General features: G+C 39.2%; 1 protein-coding gene across 5 annotated transcripts in view; it reads left to right on the top strand.

The window, feature by feature from the left end:
• Positions 1 to 20,377, top strand: part of UBR3 (ubiquitin protein ligase E3 component n-recognin 3) — a 108,159-nt gene that overhangs the window by 31,282 nt on the left and 56,500 nt on the right. For 3 of the 5 annotated variants that reach the window (XM_063116408.1, XM_063116409.1, XM_063116407.1), the window contains exons 17-25: positions 1,073 to 1,149; positions 2,451 to 2,601; positions 3,481 to 3,577; positions 5,856 to 5,997; positions 7,334 to 7,438; positions 8,726 to 8,899; positions 9,087 to 9,119; positions 11,449 to 11,909; positions 16,481 to 16,569. In XM_063116408.1, coding sequence (XP_062972478.1) covers positions 1,073 to 1,149; positions 2,451 to 2,601; positions 3,481 to 3,577; positions 5,856 to 5,997; positions 7,334 to 7,438; positions 8,726 to 8,899; positions 9,087 to 9,119; positions 11,449 to 11,909; positions 16,481 to 16,569 — 1,329 coding nt within the window. The remainder of the gene's footprint in view (positions 1 to 1,072; positions 1,150 to 2,450; positions 2,602 to 3,480; positions 3,578 to 5,855; positions 5,998 to 7,333; positions 7,439 to 8,725; positions 8,900 to 9,086; positions 9,120 to 11,448; positions 11,910 to 16,480; positions 16,570 to 20,377) is intronic. The other 2 variants (XM_063116411.1, XM_063116410.1) reach the window with 1 other exon arrangement.

The raw sequence follows: 20,377 nt of genomic DNA, 5'->3' as shown, positions 1-20,377 counted from the left end.
CATTTTTAACTGGAAGTAAGCCTCATTAGCTATTTCTTTATTTATGTATAAGAGTATTTATACCCTGTCTTTCAGACCAATGCAGCTTATAAATAACGTTGTAATTACAATGTGATAATAAAACAATAGAAACAGAGAAAAGGGAATTTTAAAATAGAACCCAATAAAACATAAACAGCAGTCCAGAAATTGCACCAAACCAAATACTTGGGGAAATAAAATTTAAAAAAGTATTTGCTGTAAATCTAAAAGCCATAATAGAGAAAACCAGCAAGGCATCTCTAGGAACAGAAATCAATAATATGAATGCTATAACTTGAAAGGCCCACCCAGTATTCCAACCAGCTGAATTATGTTCATTGGGGCTTATTCCCAGTTAAGTATGCATAGTATTGTAGTTGCAGTACTAGATCTTTTGCTGATCCAAACTGGAAGAACATAGAAAGTTGCCTTCCACCAACTTGGATCATTGTTCCATCTAGCTCAATTGTGCACAATACAATTGGTTTCAGAGAGAGGTCTTTCCTGGCTATATCTGGCGATGCTGGAAATTGAACCTCAGACTTTCTACATGCAAAGCCTTGCTCTACCACCAAATTACAACCGCTCCCCAGGCTGGGTTTGCTTTGGTGCTTGTTGAGATACTGAGCCTTGTGGCTGCCTGCCACCAAAACAGCCAACTTCAGTCTGAGGTCCATTTAGTGGTAGATAGGGGATGTGCTGCGAATGCCTTCCACCACAAAATCAGCCTACCCAACCTTCCTGTCAACTTTCCTTTCTAGTACATATCAGTGCTTTACTTAACATATCAGTAAAAGTTATTTTAAACAGGCTTAACATTCAGCTCTAAAGCCTAATCTACTAAATTCCTATAGAATTTACAGTCCAAATTCTTAAGGAATAAATTTACAGTCCAAGTTCTTTTTAAAAAAAATTCAGCCATTTTTATATAATGTTAGTAATATGTAGCTGGATGAACTTCTAAGTAGAAATAGCTACACTTTCTACCTTACCCTATGTGGTATTGTATGTTATCACATTGTTGTGTTAATTTCTCTTTCAATTATTTTAGGAATGACCGATGATGAGATTCTGAGAGCAGAGATGGTTGCTCAACTCTGCATGAATGACAGGACTCACAGTTCTCTACTGGACCTCATATCCTTGTAGTGTATTACATCAATTTTTGATATATGATAAATTGGTGTGTTTTGCTTTGCATTGGGCTTTTGTTTACAGCAATTTTGAATACCTGGGAGATATATCACTGTTAGCAATATTTGGTATTTTTAAAATATAAAACATTGGCTACTAGCCCTGATGGTTGTGTGCTATCTCCAGTATTTGAGGCAATAAGCCTGTGTGCACCAGTTGCTGGGGAACATGGGCGGGAGGGTGCTGTTGCACCGTGTTCTGCTTGTTCATCCCTGGCCAATGGCTGGTTGGCCCCTGTGTGAACAGAGTGCTGGACTAGATGGACCCTTGGTCTGATCCAGCAGGGCAGTTCTTATGTTCTTATTGCACGTTAAGTTTGGAATAAATCTTGAGTATTCTTTGTGTATAATGCGGTTCTAAGCTGGCCAAAAACAAAAAGCAAAACAAAACCACTCCAACTCTTTTCTAGCCGTGGGATATAAATCATCACCTTTCTTCCTCCCTTCCCCTTTCAGTCATGTTCTATGTCTAAAGGACGGGGATTGGATTTAAAACTGTGTTTGTTTTTCTGTTGAGGCCAGCTGCCTTGCCTTGATTGGTCTTTGCACTTCAGGGAATAACCAAGCAAAGTGCCAGGATAGAAAAGTGATAAATATGTCTTATGTTAGTGGGTTGTTTGAAATCCATATATAAATGTGTTCAAAAACTGTAATGTATGCAAAAACCCAGAAGGGTGCAGTCTAACGTTACGCTGATATATTCTTCCATACATAGATGTGAAATGAGTTTTGTTCCTTCAATCCCAATAAAAAAGTGAATGATAAAACTAGCATAGGCTTCAGAGTTGGTAGGAGCTTTGCTTTCTTGTTTTTACAAATGTGGATGTTCTTAATCCAATGTAATATGGATTAGTAATACCACTGAGTGCTATATTTACACAGGTATGTCCAATTTTGTGTGACGGTGTCTTTTTGAAAAATGATGGTGTGGTTTGTAGTTTTCTAACACCATAAAGGTCATGAATAAGTTTTTGATTAGTTACATAATCAGTTTCTTGGTCCCAGTTGTACAATTAGAAGTAGAAATAAACATAAAGGAATTTATGTGCCTCCTCCAAGAAAATGCTTTGCGGTAATGCTTTAAATGATTGAGCGAACAGGATTTATTATAAAATGTAGACCTCTTGTGGTGAAATTAAGCAGCTGCAGAAATCCCAAAAATAATTAATTATAGTGTTTGTTGGAAAATATTGCTCTCAAAATGATTCTAGAAATACTTGGTATGAATCTTAACACAAGGATCACATTCCAGAAAATCCTAATCCTAAAAGTGGCATTATTCCTGGCAGTTTAAGCTTTGAGTCAATGTTGTCAGCTGTAGCTGATTTTAAAGCTCCTGTATTTGAGCCAGGGGGCTCCATGCAGCAAGGAATGTATACACCTAAAGGTATGTCCACTTTTTATGCATCTGGCATTGTGCATGTGTAACATATGTATGTATTTCTAATGAGCTAGTGTCAATTACAACTAAAGAAATGCTACTGTTTGATCTTAAATTTAACGTTATTACAAATTATTATTATTATTATTAATTATTATTATTATTACTATTTGCTGCTTGTCTGTTTGGATTTGTCTTCTTCTCCAATCCCTCAGTTTTAAACAAATATGTGATGTTGTAAGGTGTTCAAAATGTAAAAAAAAAAAAAAAAAAAAATCATTTAGGGAGAAAGCCTATGTCCCCTTGACAGCATCTGGGGGGACATAGGATTTTTCAATTTTCTGGCTCTGAGCTCATAGACAGCTCTCCGAGCTGGGAGCCAAGAAACCATGCTCCCCACTCCCTCCCTTTCTCAGCCAGCGTGGAGTGAACTGTGGTGACCGCCTCTCCTTGCTCGTAAAACCGATTGTGGAGAGGGCGAAAAGGGGAGGTTCCCGGGGTGGGAAGGGGAGACCACGGAAACTGCTTGAGGCAGCTTCCTATGACATATGTGGATTCCTACAAGTATCTAGCAACAATTGCAGGGTGGATGGAGTCCAGAGGAGAGGACCTCCTCCGTCCTGTGTGCGCCCTGCATCGGATACTTGTAAGTCCCTGAGTTTGTGCCCTAAATATATAAGGACAATGTTCATTTTAATAATGTTCCTTGAAGAAACAGATGTATTCATAAGAAAGTAAGCACAAACTGAAGTGCATTGCTGCTGCAGCAGAACCTACATATAATATGACAAAATATTATCAAAATATGAAAGTATTCTTTCAAAATTAGATTTGGAATAAATTTCATAACTTAATGGCAAACATGTTCTGTCTCTTTTACAATAGCTGAAGTCTGGGATAAGGAGTTTGATCCAGTCATGGTAATTCTTCGAACTGTTTATCGTAGGGACGTGCAATCTGCAATGGACAGATACACAGCATTGTAAGTTGAATATATGCTGAATCATAAAAAGTGAATATTTTATTATGTTTGAAATTACAGTAAGTTCTGAAAGCGTGTTTTATCTTCATGAAATCGTTGATCATTTAGAGTGGGGAAGGGCATGTGCAAAGATGTAAATACAGTTGTTTAAATACAAAAATCCTACATAGGGCATATTTATGTGTGGGCTTCTCACCAATCTCACTAAAAAGGCATATAAAGTAGGTCTATCCACTGGATTTTTGTTTGGTTATCTCCCTCTAAACCGATCAGTTTGGTTAATCAACTAGTTAAACTTAAAACAGATCCGTCTATTACCAAAACAAACCTCCACATGGTACCTTGTTGAAATACTGAAAGAAGCGAGAAAATTGAATGATAATATTTAATATTACCTTTTTCATTTCATAATAGTCTCAGAAAAATAGATGCCCTTAATTTAGACTTGCCAATTAAAACTGTCCCTCACCAGTTAATGTAAAGATCTTTTAAAGTTTGTTCATATGACCTGACTCCCGTTCATTAAGAGCAGCTTCCCATGTATTCAGGAAGCAGGCTAGAGCCTTCTCCATTACAGTATCTAGCCTGTGAGAGACAGTTTCAATTGAGGTCCACATTAGCTACACTGCCTGCCACAAAAAAGGTGGAGATTTTCTTCTTTTTTCAGGCTTTTGGGCTGTAATTTTTAATGACTTTTTTATACTCTTCTATTAGTTTTATGATGATTCATCTTAGTGGTTTTATGTGTTTCTTTGTACATCTGAGTTGGAGAGCTCTTTTTGGAAAAGGAGGTTGATGCATTAAAAAAATTGGAATAAGCTACTTAAAGCTTGTGGCATGAAAACAAGGCCATAGCTAGACCTAAGGTTTATCCCTGGATCGTCCTGGGGTCAAACCTGTTCATCTAGGTGACACACAGGGGATCCAGTGCTCAGGCAGGGGCGAACCCTGGATGATCCCAGGATAAACCTTAGGTCTAGCTGTGGCCCAAGTGTGCCTATTCAGGAGAAAAAGTGACAAACTCTCCCTCCTTTTGCTTATGAAACATTGGTATGATGCTCTTAGCAGATGGGCAGTTTGCCCTGGAAAGGATAGCACAGCCGTTGCGATGCTCTGTGGCTCATGGAAGAGGCATGATTGGATGCTTACTCATGAGCACATCTGCAGATAGGAAGTATTATAGCCTGATATTCTCTTTCCTGCATCCAAACCAAGATGTGAAGCAGTAATCAATGAATCTCTACAGGATGTATTGCAAACTGTATCAGCTTTTTCTAAGACATAGCCTGGGAAAACTATTGGTGTGAATACCCCTTAAAAAGGAGATGGGAGTAATCGGCTTAACAATATGTTTATTTGACTGGGGAAGGGTTGTTCTGTATTGGGGGGAAAAATGCTTAATAAAAAATTATATATATATTTTTAAAAAGATGATGAATACTCAAGTTGCCTCAATTAGTCAGGGAAAAATTATTCCAATTATATATTATGTCAAGTCGCTCACTTGAAAGAATTATTATTCATCCTGTATTTGGTACGGGTATGGCAAATTTGGTGAAACTTCTAATTTTAAGTGTCTCTCCCCCCCACTCCCGCTTTAGTTTCTTGAAGTGACATGTCAAAATGATGTATTGCCTGCCATCGTTAACAAATACATAACCTTTTCATTTTTTGTAGTGAATTGAGTAATGTGTTCTTTGGGGCCAAGTAAAAACAAATTGGAAGTCAATCTTTTGAGTTACTTCTGTTTTTCTTACTCTTCCATTCCCTCCTCCACCAATTCTTGCATCCTTAACTGTTCCAAAGATACTAACAACTGGGAAAGTTGCCCAAGTTCAGTTTTATAATTATTTCTCATTCGCAAGTAAAGAGTAGAACAACCTTTTCTTTCAATATTATTGAAATAAGAATTTATCATCAGTAGATATGATCAGAAAACAAAATACAAGTTTCAGTATTTTTACATTTCCTTGTTTCTGTTTTTCTTTCCTCACCTGTTAGTTAAAACAAGGGATACACAGACATAGCCTGCTAACACAGTTCTGTCTGTAATATGGAACATATCGGACCTCTCTCCACCCTGCCCTCATACTGAAATGCATTTTGCTAGTGAATGAATAATTAGCAGCTGACTTTCAAAATGGTCAATATTCGTGGCATAACTGCTAAAAGGGGATGAGGTGGCATGAAGCTAGATGTATATTTCTAATGTACTACTATTCTCTGTTCTATCTTCCTTGGCATTTAATGATTATCTGTGTTTTCTTTTCCTTTACAGTTTAAAACAGAGTGGGAAAGTTCATGGGAACCCCTGGCCTCCATACAAGAAGCGAACACATTTGCACCCAAGCTATAAAGGACTCATGAGGCTCTTGCACTGCAAAACTTTGCACATTGTATTGTTCACTCTACTCTACAAGGTACTGCTGAATAGATTTTAACCTGGTTTCCATAATCACTGCAGCCCACCATGGCTTATTTAAGCCACAGCAAGTTGTGATGCTTGCTGGGCAGCTTTTGAATATTCAAGCTGTGACCATGGCTTGTTCTGTCATCTGAAACTGGTGGGGGTAGGTTGTGCAAGGCTTAAAAACCCTTGCATAACCCATGGCTTGTTTTAGGGTTATGCAACAATTATTTAACCCTCACATAACCCACCCACACCAAATCCAGATAATATGACAATCTGTGGTCATGGCTTGAATATTCAAAATGGCTGTCTGCATGCGCCACAGCTCATCATGGCTTAAATAAGCTGGTGTGGACTGTTTGTGTGAACTAGCCCTTTTAGGACCTTGAAATTCAAAGATCTTCCCCACTTTGCCTAATAATGCCTTTGTGAAGGATGTTGCATTGTGCACCCAGGCTCACACTGGGAGGGGGGAAGGGGGAAGGGAAGGGAAGGAGCAGCAACATTACTTTTTCCTTTGGGGGCCATTTTGCCCCACCTTCCAAATTCCCTCCCATTGATTCTAATGGGAAGAAATTAATTTATTCCAGCTCCAGGGCTGCCCTATCAGTTTTGGGGGCATGCAGGAGGAATGAGAAGGCTTTGGATTCTGCATATCCAAGCCTTTCCCTGATCCTCCCCTGATACACCCATGAAATGCCCCCTTCTTGCCTCTACCAATGTCACATCTCCCCCTCTGAGGATAGACCTCTCTACCCACTCTCAGAGAGAGACGTCCAAAATATTATATGGCCCTGAAACACCCTCTCAAAGACCATAGCATCCTAAGCGAGGTAACATTTCCCCTATTTTTATTCTTCTGAGGAGAAATGGAACATAAATGCATACATTTATGCTGAAGTATCAGTGGGGGAAATACTGTCCTAAAAAGCTATTTAATCCTGTCTTGCCTTGTTAGAAAGCTTCCTATTTCCTTTTTCAGCTGTACAAGCTGAAATTAAAGTAGCTAGACTGAGTAGAATTTAAAAAACCTTGATGTTAGGTGCCATGAATCTGTGTTGTGTGTACTTTAATTAACTCCTTAAAAAATGAAAGCATATATATTCTGACAACGTGATTTTCTAGTTGTGTCTGTGAGATTTGTCTGTTTAAATACTAAATGAGAAGTCCCCCCTCTTTTAACCATAATGGATAAATAGTTATAGCACCTTCCCTTCCATGTCTTTGAGATATTTTTGTTACTTAACATTAGATGATATGGAAATAATATCTTGTTTTGTTTTTCTAAGTCTAAAATGGAAACCTTTGGAGGAAAAAATGGGAAGTAATTTTGACTTTTGCTTTAGATATTAATGGATCATCAAAACCTGTCTGAACATGTCCTTTGCATGGTTTTATATTTGATTGAATTGGGACTAGAGAACTCACCTGAACAAGAATCTGATGAAGAAGTAAGTGCTAACAAAAACCTTTTCATGTGTTTTGTATATTATATCTACATCTTTATTTTGTCCATAAAAAGTGGGGACCTTGCAACAAAATGTTGCAGTGTGCAGTGGTTCTGTTCAGGGTTCCAGCCTCTCCATTCCATACTTCTCCCCTAAATCCTTCCTCTTCCCCCTCCCCCCAGCAGTCAATAACAACAATTTTATTGCAGTCAATAGACCATTCCAGCAAAAGTTACATACAAAAGTACATTTAACGCCCCCTCCCCCAGCAGTCATTTGGCCTCCCTGCACTTTTTAAATGTTTCACACTAAATAAGAACTGAGTTAGAACAAGAACTCTCTTCTTTGCTTCTAACTTATTGGTGGGGTATTGTGGGTGGACACACTTGTTCCAATCCCAGCTATGGTGTTCTTGTTTTGGTTTTTGATTTGTTTTTGTTTTGCATTCTCTGTTGATGTCTGCATTTCTAGCTATTCCATTCTGTTTCCCCTTCTCATCTAGTTCTCAGTTTACTCAGCTAGCAGACATTTTTTGACATTGAGTTATTGTGGAGCTGTTTGGTGGTGGTGGTGTGGTGGTGGGTGTTCCAACTCCTTAGAATACCCTCCTCTTAAAATAGGTCTTTTGTGTGTATCATCTAATCTTGTGATGTGGTTTCGGCTTCAATTCTATCAGCAGTGGAAGATTTGAATTGGGCATTAGTATATAGGATGATAATATATCGTCTTTTTAGAGCTTTATTTTGATTTGTAAGTTGCCTTGGGTGGATGGACTCCAAGGAATAACCCTGCTGAAGAGCTAATAAGCATGGCAGCTACAAAATGAGCTGTGAGCCATGAAGTCTCAACTGGTTGTGAGCCTATGCAGTGGCCTTAGGCAAGCTCTCTCAGCCTCCACTCACCAGGTGTTATACAGGAATAGCAGTACTTCACAAGACTCTCATTATAAAGGTTATTGAGAGAATGTATATGACGCATAAGGGGCATAGGATTGCCACCTATTTGTATAGACTACTTTCTCCAAGTACTCAGAGTACTCTACACATTTCAAATAAATACGCATTGGACTGAACTGTAATTTTTAGTGTTATAACTATATGTCTAAAAGGAATCCTCCTTTAATTCTGCATTATTTTTTTGAAGTTGACACGTTAACTTTTCTTAGTGTGTTTAGGCATGTTCAACTGTGTTCTGAATGCAACGTCATGAGCGTGGATTGCGCTAACCATATCCTGTTACGTTGATGGCTTGTTTTTTGTTTTTGTGTATGTGTAATGGCTGATCCACCAGGATTCAATGGGAGGACAAGAACGCTGCCATGATAGTTGGTTTCCAGGGAATAACTTGGTGTCTAATATGCGTCACTTCATCAACTACGTGCGCGTAAGAGTACCAGAGACAGCTCCAGAGGTGAAAAGAGAACCGCCTGCAAGTACGAGTTCTGATGGCTTAGCAGCTTCTCAGGTAAGAGTGAATTCTCTCACTGTGGATTATTACAGCAGTTCATGGTCTTTTAAGTCACTGTTGACTTTAAATCTTTTGCATTTATAGGGTTGAATAAAGGTATATTTGTCCATATTTGATACTACAAGTCTTGTATATAATTTCTTAGGGTTTTTTAATACCATCCTTTTCCCTTCCAACTCACCAGAATCCAAGGCGGTCTAAAGGACTTCAGAGAGAGGTAGTCTTGCGTGTATCTTTTATTCTGGCAATATGGCTTTCACTGTGCTGATCCTAACTTTATTGCAATTCCACAATCTTTTCATGAATATTATTGAGACATGGTCATCTTTGTAGATTTCTAATGATTGTGTTAAAAGGTCCCTTGCCTGGAACGTGACAATACTGTATTTGGTTCCAAATTCCTTATGCCATGTGCCAGAGGTAGCTGTCTTTTTAAAAGAATTCCTAGCCTATTGGTGGAATAAATACTGGCTTGCTTTGTTTGAGTGTGTGTGGGTTTCTGCTGCAGTTATTGCTAACATTTAATAATGTTGCTCTTAGCTACAGCATTCTCAATAAGCTTAGCCCTTCCATCTTGTTTTTTTTAAAAATGGAATGATAAATGGCTGGTTGATTCATCTTTGTGAACACATCATTAACTTGTTTAAATGATTTATAGCTAATTTGTAATGGGGCTGCCACCTTCTTGGCTGGGGAGGTGGGGAAGAGCCTAGCCATGGCTCATTTTCACATACTGAATTGAGTATGCACTACTATGTATTTCATTAGCATAAAAGAAAATTCTAAATGGAAAGAAAATACTCTAGTTTAGTCGTTTATTTTTAAAGACAAAGTGATGCTAAGGTATTTACATTCATCGTGGTACAGGATTTGTAGTTGTGAAAAAGTCACTATATGAAATGGAGCTTTCATATTCAAGTATCTGCTACGTGCTTCGTTAAGTTCTAAAAACGTTTTGAAATATCAGGCATGCAGTTTTGTAAGTAGTTGCTTTTTAACAAATGGAAAACATAATATGTTCTTCACATCTGGAAATACCAGGGGCAGTATCCAATGGGGTGCTTATATTCCTGCTAATTCTCTTATGCCCCGCCAATTCTGTTCTCCAAGCGGCCCTCACCACTTGCACAGCATTGACTTAGTGCTTCTGGGGCAACTGGAAAGGAGCAGAAATGAGTATTTCTGCTTGTTTTGGGGCTTCCCCTGGAAAGCGCTACATCTCCCTTGCATAAGTGGTGGGTTCTACTTGGGTAATGGAATTGGCGGGACCCACCACTTGCAGAAGGGAATTGGCGGAGTGGAAAGGAATCTGTGGGGATGTAAGCACTCCATTAGATTCTGCCCCAGGTCCCAAATTTATAAAAAAATAAGTGTCCACAGTGAAACCTCTACTTTTATAATTGTTTACCAACCTTTCAAAGGGGATCAAATTCCTATTAAAAATAAAGTCTGTTACTTGTTTAGAAAAAAAATCAGACCTTTTACTGTTTGCTGAACGTTTTATACATATGGGAATATTAAAAAATATAGAACTCCCAATGACTTAAAGGTTAAATGATAAATGATTGGGAGCAGGTTGTGGGATTATTTGGTCCCTGCCTTTTAGAATACTAATTTCTCCCAGTCCTTCCTCCACTGGCCTTAATCATGGGCAGAGTCCAGGTTTGAGGGGGCCCTGGGCAAAGTGCCCCCTGATGGGCCTCTCTTCCATTGATGGATCTGAGTAGGCTTACCTGGCAGTAGTAGTGAGCAGCAGCTGCAACAACACTCAGAGCAACACTGGGGGTGGTGGCTTTAGATGCCATTTACATTTCTCACAATGTCCTGAAGCTGCTATGTTGGGGGAATTTTAAATGATTGTTAGACCCAGCCAACTGGTGGCAGAAGTGGGCCCTGCAAACTGCCCAAGGAAGCCAGATATTGACACCAGCCCTGACTATAGTTAACCTTTAAATCTGCACTGAGACTGACCATAACTTGGTTAGACTTAACTGCTAGTAACGGTTGAGTTTGAATATAACGCTAAACCATGGTTTGTTCAGTTTAACTTGGCTTGTTTGCATGTCCAAACCTGCTTCAATCAACCTTAGGGAAACATTCATTTTTAATGTGGAAGTAATTTTTAAGTTATCCGTTTAATTATTCCCATCTTTTTATTTTCTCAGTATTTTAACGGTCTATAAATTAATTTTAACTTTGCTGTTTTAAATTTGTATTTTAAATTTGTATTTCTGCACTGCTGCTGATTTTATCCTGGTTGTGCTTTTATTTTGTTTTTGATATCAGTTATATAACAGTTTTTATACTGTTTTATACTTTAAATGGTTTTAATTTTTGTGAACTGCCCAGAGAGCTTTGGCTATTGGGCGGTATAAAAATGCAATAAATAAATAAATAAATATTTTTACACAAGTAAATAGGAAAGGAGACTTGTTTTAAACAAGGGTTTTTTTTTGGGTGGGGGAGCTAAAACATTTTGGATAGCAATTTTACTATATAAATATTGGTTACTATCTAATATATACATATTTTATTTTTTCCTTAAGAATTCAGGGACGGCACAAGTGTTCAGTTTGGTTGCAGAACGTAGAAAGAAATTTCAGGAAATCATTAATCGTAATACTACTGAAGCAAGTCAGGCAGTTCGACCCAAGACTTCGATGAAATGGTCTGCTCCGGGTGCAACTCCCCAGCTAACAACAGCCATCTTGGAAATCAAGGAAAGCATATTATCTTTGCTAGTTAAGCTTCATCATAAACTGTCAGGAAAGCAAAACTCTTACTATCCTCCCTGGCTGGATGACATGGAAACTCTAATTCAACACGAAAACCCTAAGTATTTTCATGGGGATGGCATGACAGCTGTAGAAAGGATTTTATTGAAAGCAGCTCTTCAAAGCAGACTGAACAAACGTATCATTGAGGAAATATGTAGAAAAGTGACTCCACCTGTACCACCAAAAAAGATTAGTCCAGCAGAGAAGAAAACTTTGGACAAAGAAGAAAGGTAATTTATGGTATAGCGGGGAGAAATTACCTCAATACGTGATCTTATAAGAATACCTAGCTATATTCTATGTTAGAAAGCTTCTAACATTCTATATTTGAAAGCTTCTACATTTATTCTGCTTGAAAATTCTCTACATGTTTAGAACCTTTATGGTTTTAGAGCTCTGGTTGGCAGTAGTTTTGAGCATTGGCTTATCTAGTAGTGAACACAATGAGTTATCATGGATATAATATTAGCTGTAAGTTAACCATGGCTAAGAGATCAGGAATCGGCCATTGAGTTGCATGCTTTCCCTTTCCTTTTGGGAGCAAATGTCACCCCTCCTTGCTCATAACAGTTTAAGTGGTATGTTAGAATTGACCTTAATACTAACCAGGATTTCCATTTAACCAGGATTTGCAAGTTATATAATAAACCTACCAGTATTTATAAGCTTTAATTTTTCTCATAATAGAAAAAAACTCAATTTTTCAAAAAATGCATTGGTATTTTAAAAATATATTTCCATCACTAGAGCAGCTCTCTGGGATCTGAGGAGACCTACTGAATTTAAATTTCCATAAAATAGTAATTGCACACCTATATGGAATGTAAAATTTTGAATCTAGGATGAGTGCTGTGTACAATATCTGTCCTCATACAATTGCTTTTAGCGTCTTTGGAAACTCCTTTCTATATTAGTCAAGAGAATTTTAAATTTTGTAAATGGAACACTTCATTGTGTGGTCCCATTGTTAAGGAACCAATTTAAAAATGAACTGCTTGACGTGTATAAATTTTGAGTGATGGAAGACTTGTGGAGCTTAGAATGGATTAGACCTGGACTTCTTTAACTTGTGGGTTAGGCCCCCACTAATTGGTCAATATGTGATCTAAAGTGCACTGCTACCATCAAAGTCATGGTACAAAAAAATAAAAAATAAAGAATAGGCCCACAAATACATGTTTGGGCTAAAAGTGAGTCCTGAGTCTGAAAAGGTTGTTGAATACTGGACTAATGGAGATGCAGTACAAATGTAGGCATATAGAAAGGTGTGTTCACGTAAAGTCTTATCAGCAACCTCTGGGCCATCAGGTTTCAGACTTGGACAGCTGGCTGTCCATCCAAATGGGCCAGAAGTGGGTGCATGCTTGAAATCAGGCGGAAATCAGGCAAGTGCAGAGGAATGGACAGAGCAGAAGGCAGCATGTAGTCAAAGGCGAGCAAAAGTCAAGATCCAAGGTAGCTGAGCCCTTGCATTAGAGAGGATTTGCTCAGACTAAGGGCCTGGCTCAGAGGCTTGGGCTTCATAGGGCCCAATACGTTGGAGTTGGCCCTTGGTTCATTCTACTGGATGTTCTTCAACCAAGACATTGACATTTAAGCCTAGAACTGAATCTACAAGCATTGCAATTGGAACAGAGCATTGGTGATGCAAGAGGTAAGGTGCTGGAGCCTGACTGCTGGGACTCTGGTTGGAGATCCACCTCCACAGCACTTGAATGTATATTAGCAACCAGTGGTGCCCTATTCGTTTTTTGTAGTACTCCAAAATGAGAATTTCCATGGAACTCACTAGTAAATGGAAGTGTGATTTTGGTTTTACCAAGATGTAGCAGATAGGAAGTGACTTAGATGCTATTTATTTCTGTTAGAAAAAAATGAACATACTCCATGATTTGAGATGCAAATTTGTGAATTTGTGACAGGAGTGAAACTGAAAATATTAACTTCTTCACTATGCTAACAGTGAAGCTAAATGTTCCCCCTTCTTGATTCCCCTGCCATGCCAGTGCTGTAATTTCCAGGTAGTCAGGTATGAATTTGGGGACAGCCACATGGCACCTGGATTTCAAAAGTTGTGGCCACACATGGAGCATTGCCATAGCATTTTTTGGCAGCCTCTACCTAGACTGTGAGGGATATCATGTTTGAATTGGTTCTGTCATGATTCCAAGCCCTCTCGCCAAGATGTGAGACAATTAAGAGTTCTACCGTGTAGTTCTCAAAGCTTTATTCAGTAAATTGACATCTCTTCACACCTGAAGGAGGTATGAATACTAGGAGTTAACTTCTAAGCTTAATTAGCCTAACAAGCAAGGCAGTTGTCTATCAACTAAATGGACAGTGTCCCACAAGTTTTTACCATAGCCCTCTGTCAGGGAGTGTCTTCAAGTTGTAACCTCTGGCAAGTGGCTAACCTAGCAGACGCCTTCCACCTCCTCTCAACTCTACCTACTTGACCCTGCTGTGGACTCTAGGATATGTCAGTTCGAATGTTTCCTTCCCCTCTGACAAGATTGAGTTCCCAGGGACAGGAATATGAGCCTGGGTCTCTGTCTGATAAGCTCCTGAGAATATTCTTCATTGATTCCTGGAAAATCTCCTGGAGAATTTCCTCCCCCGCCTCCTGTTTCAGCTCATCTGCTGCTGCTTCAAGTTCTGAGTCCAATTTAGGATACACACCAAGGAGGCTGAAGCCGATCCTGACAGGTTCTCAGTAAAAGATGTGAGAGGTTTGCAATATAAAAAGGAGAGAAAGGAAGAAGGCTTCCTTAGTGTGAATTTGTAATAATATATTCAGATCCACATCAAAACATGACTAGTAAAAAAAATAGCTAAAAACACCAGTGTAAAGTAAAAATGCCTGAGCACCTTTTGAACTAGCATATACTTGAAACAGAAAATTGGTATCTTAAGGAATAGTCCCTGGTAGGTAATGAAGCACCCTCTGCTTCACAAGAGTGGTGAGGCAAGCACAAATACCTCATCCCACTGGCTAGCAGCTATCTTTATTTATTTATTTATTTATTTATTATCTTGCCTTTCTGCCAAAATCTCCATTGTCAAACAAACAACGACTCTCCTCCTCCTTTGCAATGTGTGAATGGGTTTTCCTCATTGTAAAGGTAACATCAAAAGACACTTGGGAGGAGCCCATGCGGTTCCTCCCAAAACCAGCATTGCTCCTCCTGGAAATTGGGACAATGCTTGCATGGGGCAGAACCACACTGACCCTCAATCTGTCACGTGGCTTCTGAAATAACATTCATGGTGCAGCAACAAACTGGGTTGCCATAAAGGTATTGCACAAAAGATTCTAAATAGTGAGAAAGAAGAGGGACCTGCAACAAAATTTTGCAGTGTTGAGTGCTTCTCTTCAGAATTCCAGTCATTCAATTCCGTTTTGCTCTCCCCCAGCACCCTTGGTTTTCCACCCCCATCGAACACTCAAGCCAACATCCCATGGCCACTGACCACACTCAGTCCTCACTGGGCAGTTTTGGGGTCCCCACACTTAGGTTATTTTTTTTAAAAAAAAATACTTATCTTCTTCTGCAAACCATGGAGTTTGCCCAAGCGGGCTGCTACCATCCATGTACAGGGGAGCCTTGTTTTGGCTCCATAAACAACAGTATGGTCTGCCTCAGCCTTGGAAACAGAGGCAATGAGGATGCTTGCAAAATCTTTGACAAGAGAGGACAGGGAGGGGAGTGGTGAGCTCAGTACATATGTTCTTGTGTAAGTCCGAAATGAAGATGGATCTAAATTAGTAATTAAGCTGTTTCGCATGGCCTCAGTTTGGAGGGAAGGGAAGTCCAGTCTTACAGTAATGAAGATTGAGCAGGCTGTGAGCAGTCAATGATGACCTATTTTCTAGTTTCTCCATTGTGCAAAGGCAAACTTGGCATCACCCACATAAGTCGTTGCCATAGAAACAAAGACATAGAGCTGAAGAAGAATTTAGCAGAGCTGCTTCACAATATTTCCCCGTTTCTGCGTGGAGCCCCTTGGGCCATTGCGGAAAATTACTGAGCTGTACTGAATCTGTCAGTTTGTGTCTCCTTATTATGGGTCTCTATTTACAGTTCGCCTGTTTAGCAAAGGAATAGCAAAGAGAGATTCCTGGGAGGGGCGGAAAAATCATTATTATGAAAGTTGCCTCAAATTCTTAATACATCCTGATGCCTATATGGCACTAAAATGTGCTTAGCTGTGTACTCATTTGCACTTGTCATATAGTAAGTGTGCTGTGACAGGGCTATTAAAATTACATCGAAAACTTGAAGATCAACTCCTGGATACAATGGTATGATTTATAAAAATAAAAAATTAACTGCATTACAGAGAAGTGATCAAATGAGAATCAAAATAAATTCACCTTACTCTTACAATATTAGTGCTTCCCCCTTCTGCAAGTAGTTCAACCCTCTGACAGCATCACACAAAATGTTGTTGCATGTGTGTTTTAGATTAAATTACATTGTGTGTGATGGGAATTGCAATCCAAGGCCTCTAGAGGGCACCAGGTTGGGTATAGCTGGTTAGGATTCAAGTTGGAAGGGAAAGAGGTAGAGAGAAATGGGTGTGTTATACTGGGTTTGAAGGAATTTCAAACCCTATATAGTTAAGCTTTTGGACTTGGGAGATTAGCAATTCATACCTCCCCCCCCCAAAAAAAAACACCTTTCAAATTTTATAAAAATATTTGAGAGCTGCTTGTACTGTTCCAATCTAAAAACAGACCATAGGAATAAATGCCAAGGTAACTACTTCATTACTGTCCACCTTCTTCTCTTTCATCTAGACGACAGAAGGCCAGGGAGAGGCAACAAAAGTTGCTGGCTGAATTTGCATCAAGGCAGAAGAGCTTTATGGAAACTGCCATGGATGTTGGTAAGATTTTATTCCCTGTTTTATGTGTAGCTCAGTTCTCAGGCTGATTGGAAATGCAGCTAAAAGAATAAACTGTACCTAGGGGCACAGAAGACAGTCTTTTGGATTGAGGGGAACAAGAAACAACCTCCCCTTGGACTCCATTTTAGGACACCCAACTGACTCAAGTAGCTTTTTTTTTTAACCTTGAGAATAGGCACTCTGTTTGGGTTGTATCCAGGATCTGCATCCTGCAAGAGGAAGTGGAAGGTTCCATCTGCCTATTATGGGGGATCCCCCTGCCCACCCACACCACAGCTCACCCCATTCAACAGGGTGTCCATTCTCTGTGTAGAATTTTTAGGGGGCTGGAGGGACTGCTGTAGGAAAGAGGGGCTGGGGAAGTTCGACACAGTTGATCCAGCATAAATCTGGATGTGACTCTTTCAAAATAAGGTTCATGCTGAGTTTTACTTTGATTGGGGTACATAACAAATGGTAGCTATAATCTTCCACTCGAAACCTGCATGTAAACTCGCCCAGCAGCTTTTTGCACACGGTAAACTGTTAAGGGAAGAGGAGGATGACATGATGGAGCCCTGGGTCCTCACTGAAGTTTCTGAGGGTGTGATGAGCAAACAGGGCCCCCCAGATCCCCTACTAGGAATGGGCAGAACCACTCTAGGATGGCTTAATGAATACTTGACCCGGCCCTCAGTAGTGTTGCCTGCACTTAACACTCAGAATAAAATACGGCTGGATGATTTAATAGGATTGGCAAGATTCAATTTCTTCTGATCTCTCCCAAGCATCAAAACAGGACCACAAAGAAAATATCCCCATCATGTCCAGTTATCTGGCAAATGTCCAGGTATCTGATATTGTTAGGTGCATCTGAAGCTTCAAGGCAACTACCTATTCTACTACTCAGAAATGGGAGGTGAGAGATGGTTTTGCAGCTAAGCAGGGAGTTCTACAGGTGGCTTCTTGGACAAACACCATCCAGTCAGGTTCTATTTCCTCTAGCCGGATTTTACCAACCAGGATGGGCATGGGGCCAATCTGCAGGTGGTTACATCATCTCTTGGGCTGGTATTTTGTAAATCATCTTGAAAATTCTATTAAAGGGTAGGGTATAGATACTTTACATAAATAAAGGATCTTTAAATAAATAAATTAGTTTTGCTGGGCAGTAGTTGTTCAAATTGACCCATATACGCAAGACCATGATTTTTTCCCCCAAGCTCCAAGTTCTGTCCCTCAAATTACCAGGTAGATCCAGAGTTTAATATCAAATAGAAGTGATTTTGGCAGTGAAGTAGGCAAGGCAAGGAGGACATAATCCATATTTACTAGGAGATTCCCGTGACATGGTTCTTTGAAAATGCAGTGGTTGCAGCAAAGTCACTATGGTCTTGGTCTCAGGTCTATGCAGGGTTGGATTTGGTTACTGCCTGGACAAGAAACTGCCTGAGAAATTCAGCTACATCATCATGAGTTCCTTGGAAGAAATGCAGGATAAATATTAAATATATAAATAATATCACATGAGTGATCAGCTTGTATCTTATTGTTGCCATGTATAGTATAAGGTGAAGAAATACACATTCAGTCCAGATTAGGAACCATCAAAATTATCTGCTTTCTTGCAAATAGAATTGCCACATCTTAGAATTTTATCACTTGAGATATTTTGAGATACTCTTTTTGCAAACGTTGATATGGAATAATTTACAATTCCTCTGAGAATTCATGTAGAGCATCCTTTTGAAAAGTGGGTAATGTTGTTTTTCCAGTTTTGTATTAACACAGTGTGATTCAGCAGACTACCTTTCAGTCCTTGAAGCAAATGCCTTTTAAGGAGTTGTTGGGAGCAGGGGTGGGTTGCTTTTAATAACAAGGTGACACAGGTTTTCCAACACCTCCAGCTTCTGAATTTTATAGGAAAATAAATTAGCTTTTACTGGTCTTCTGAGAATACACATGCTGGGTTAGGGCAAAAGATATTAACATTCTGATAGTTGATTCAGCGCTTGGGGACTACCTTGACACACAGTGTTCTGCAAGAGCAGTGTTGCTTCCAGTTACAGATTGTAAACTCTAGTTAGCATGTTGGGGTATTACCTGTTTCCAGCGTTTAAGTCGCGGAGGTGTAGAAATACAAAACATCAGATATGATGGTCAAGGTTAGTTCCAGTAATCCAGTGCTGGCTAGTATTTGGTTTGATTTTTTTTTTAAAAAAAGATACTATATGCTAGATGTTCTTGAAAGAGCTTCTATGTGCAATTAGGTGTACTGCCCATAAAAATTATTCACAGTTCTTGATCATCTGTTATTAGCTGGCTGAAAAGCAACAATGGCTAGTGGTGATAGTTCTGTTCATTTTTATTTTTCCTGTAGTACTGAAAGAATGCCAAGTAGTTCTAATAATGGTACATGGTGAAAATGTATGATGGCAAGTAAGTGACTATGGAGCTGTTCACACAAGATTCTAACCCACACTCAATGGTTGGATGTTGGTTGTTTTGAACTATGGGTTGTTGTTTTGTTGAACTGTGAGTTAGCATGTTCTCTGAATGTAGCACATTTTCTTCAGGGTGGTTACCATGTTGTCCGAACGCAGCCAGGGTGGTTTGTTAACCATCCCAACAACAAAACATGGGTTCTCAAGGTGGTTTGTTCGAGAAAATAAGCCACAGTGTGTGGTTAACAAGCCACCCGTTCAGACAGCACAATAACCCATGGTTCAGCAAACAACTCATGGTTCACTCATGGTTGAGTGTAGGTTAGTGTTTTGTGTAAACAGGCCCTATATATGTGGACAATTGAGAATGTTCACCTCTCTTAAAATAAGCCTGTGCACAGAAACCACTATTTCCAGTTAATAATAATGCTTGTGAACTTTGTTTTTGAGCTGCTGTAGCTTCCTAGTTAGGCCTAGATAGTATTAATTTTTTCTGTGGTCTTTGTAACTATCTGCTGAACATGTATAAAGAAAGAGGTATTTAAATTATTTATTTAGGCCTGTATTATTGTGACTTTGAAACCTTGGCCGGGGCAGGGGAAGGAATTGGTGTAATTTAATAACACAAGAATTTTGGTATTTGCTCCAAAACCTAAATCTATAATAAATGTCAAGTAAGTGTGCTGCTGCAGTGCGTCATAACACTAAGAATATTTCAATGGTTTATGCCAGTTTTAGTTAACTGCTTGATTTAATCAATTTAATGTAGCTGTTGCAATTTCTCATTTTTGAGGATGCTTGTTTAAAGTTCAGATTTTTTTTGCTAGACTGAACAACAGACATGGCTCACTTATTGTTGACGTAGCATGTAGTCCTATTACCATAGTACTACATAAGTACAAACTGAGGCAATGTTAAGTACTTTCAACTCCCATTGATTTCAGTGACACAGTTCACATGACAAGGCTGATACCTGGGTTGTTTAATCCAGAAATTAGTGGGGTGTATGTACACCCTCTGCTTACGACTTCCGTTTTCAGTTAATCCAGGAATGTCCCATTCCTGAGTGATTTCGTGACATGGAAATCCAGAAACTGTGGGTTGTTTAATGATGTGCAATTGTTGGGTTGACTTTGGGTTGTTTTATCCTAAACAAGCTAGAGTTTTAGGTTCAGACATAAATTATTAATTGAAAACAGAAGTGACGAGCAGCTTCTCAAAAGGCTGGCCAAATCCTGGCCTTCATGCACTGCTTGTCATACGAAGTTGGATGATGAGAGGTTCATGAAGCCAACTCTCCATGGTTATTTCCAATTAGTCTTTGGAGATAACAGTCCCTTAGTACCCCACTCTGTTTCTCAATC

This window comes from Elgaria multicarinata, chromosome 2, assembly GCF_023053635.1.
Source record: "Elgaria multicarinata webbii isolate HBS135686 ecotype San Diego chromosome 2, rElgMul1.1.pri, whole genome shotgun sequence".
Taxonomy (NCBI): domain Eukaryota; kingdom Metazoa; phylum Chordata; class Lepidosauria; order Squamata; family Anguidae; genus Elgaria; species Elgaria multicarinata.
Note: the sequence above shows the minus strand (reverse complement) of the source record. Positions and strands in the feature narration are given on the sequence as shown.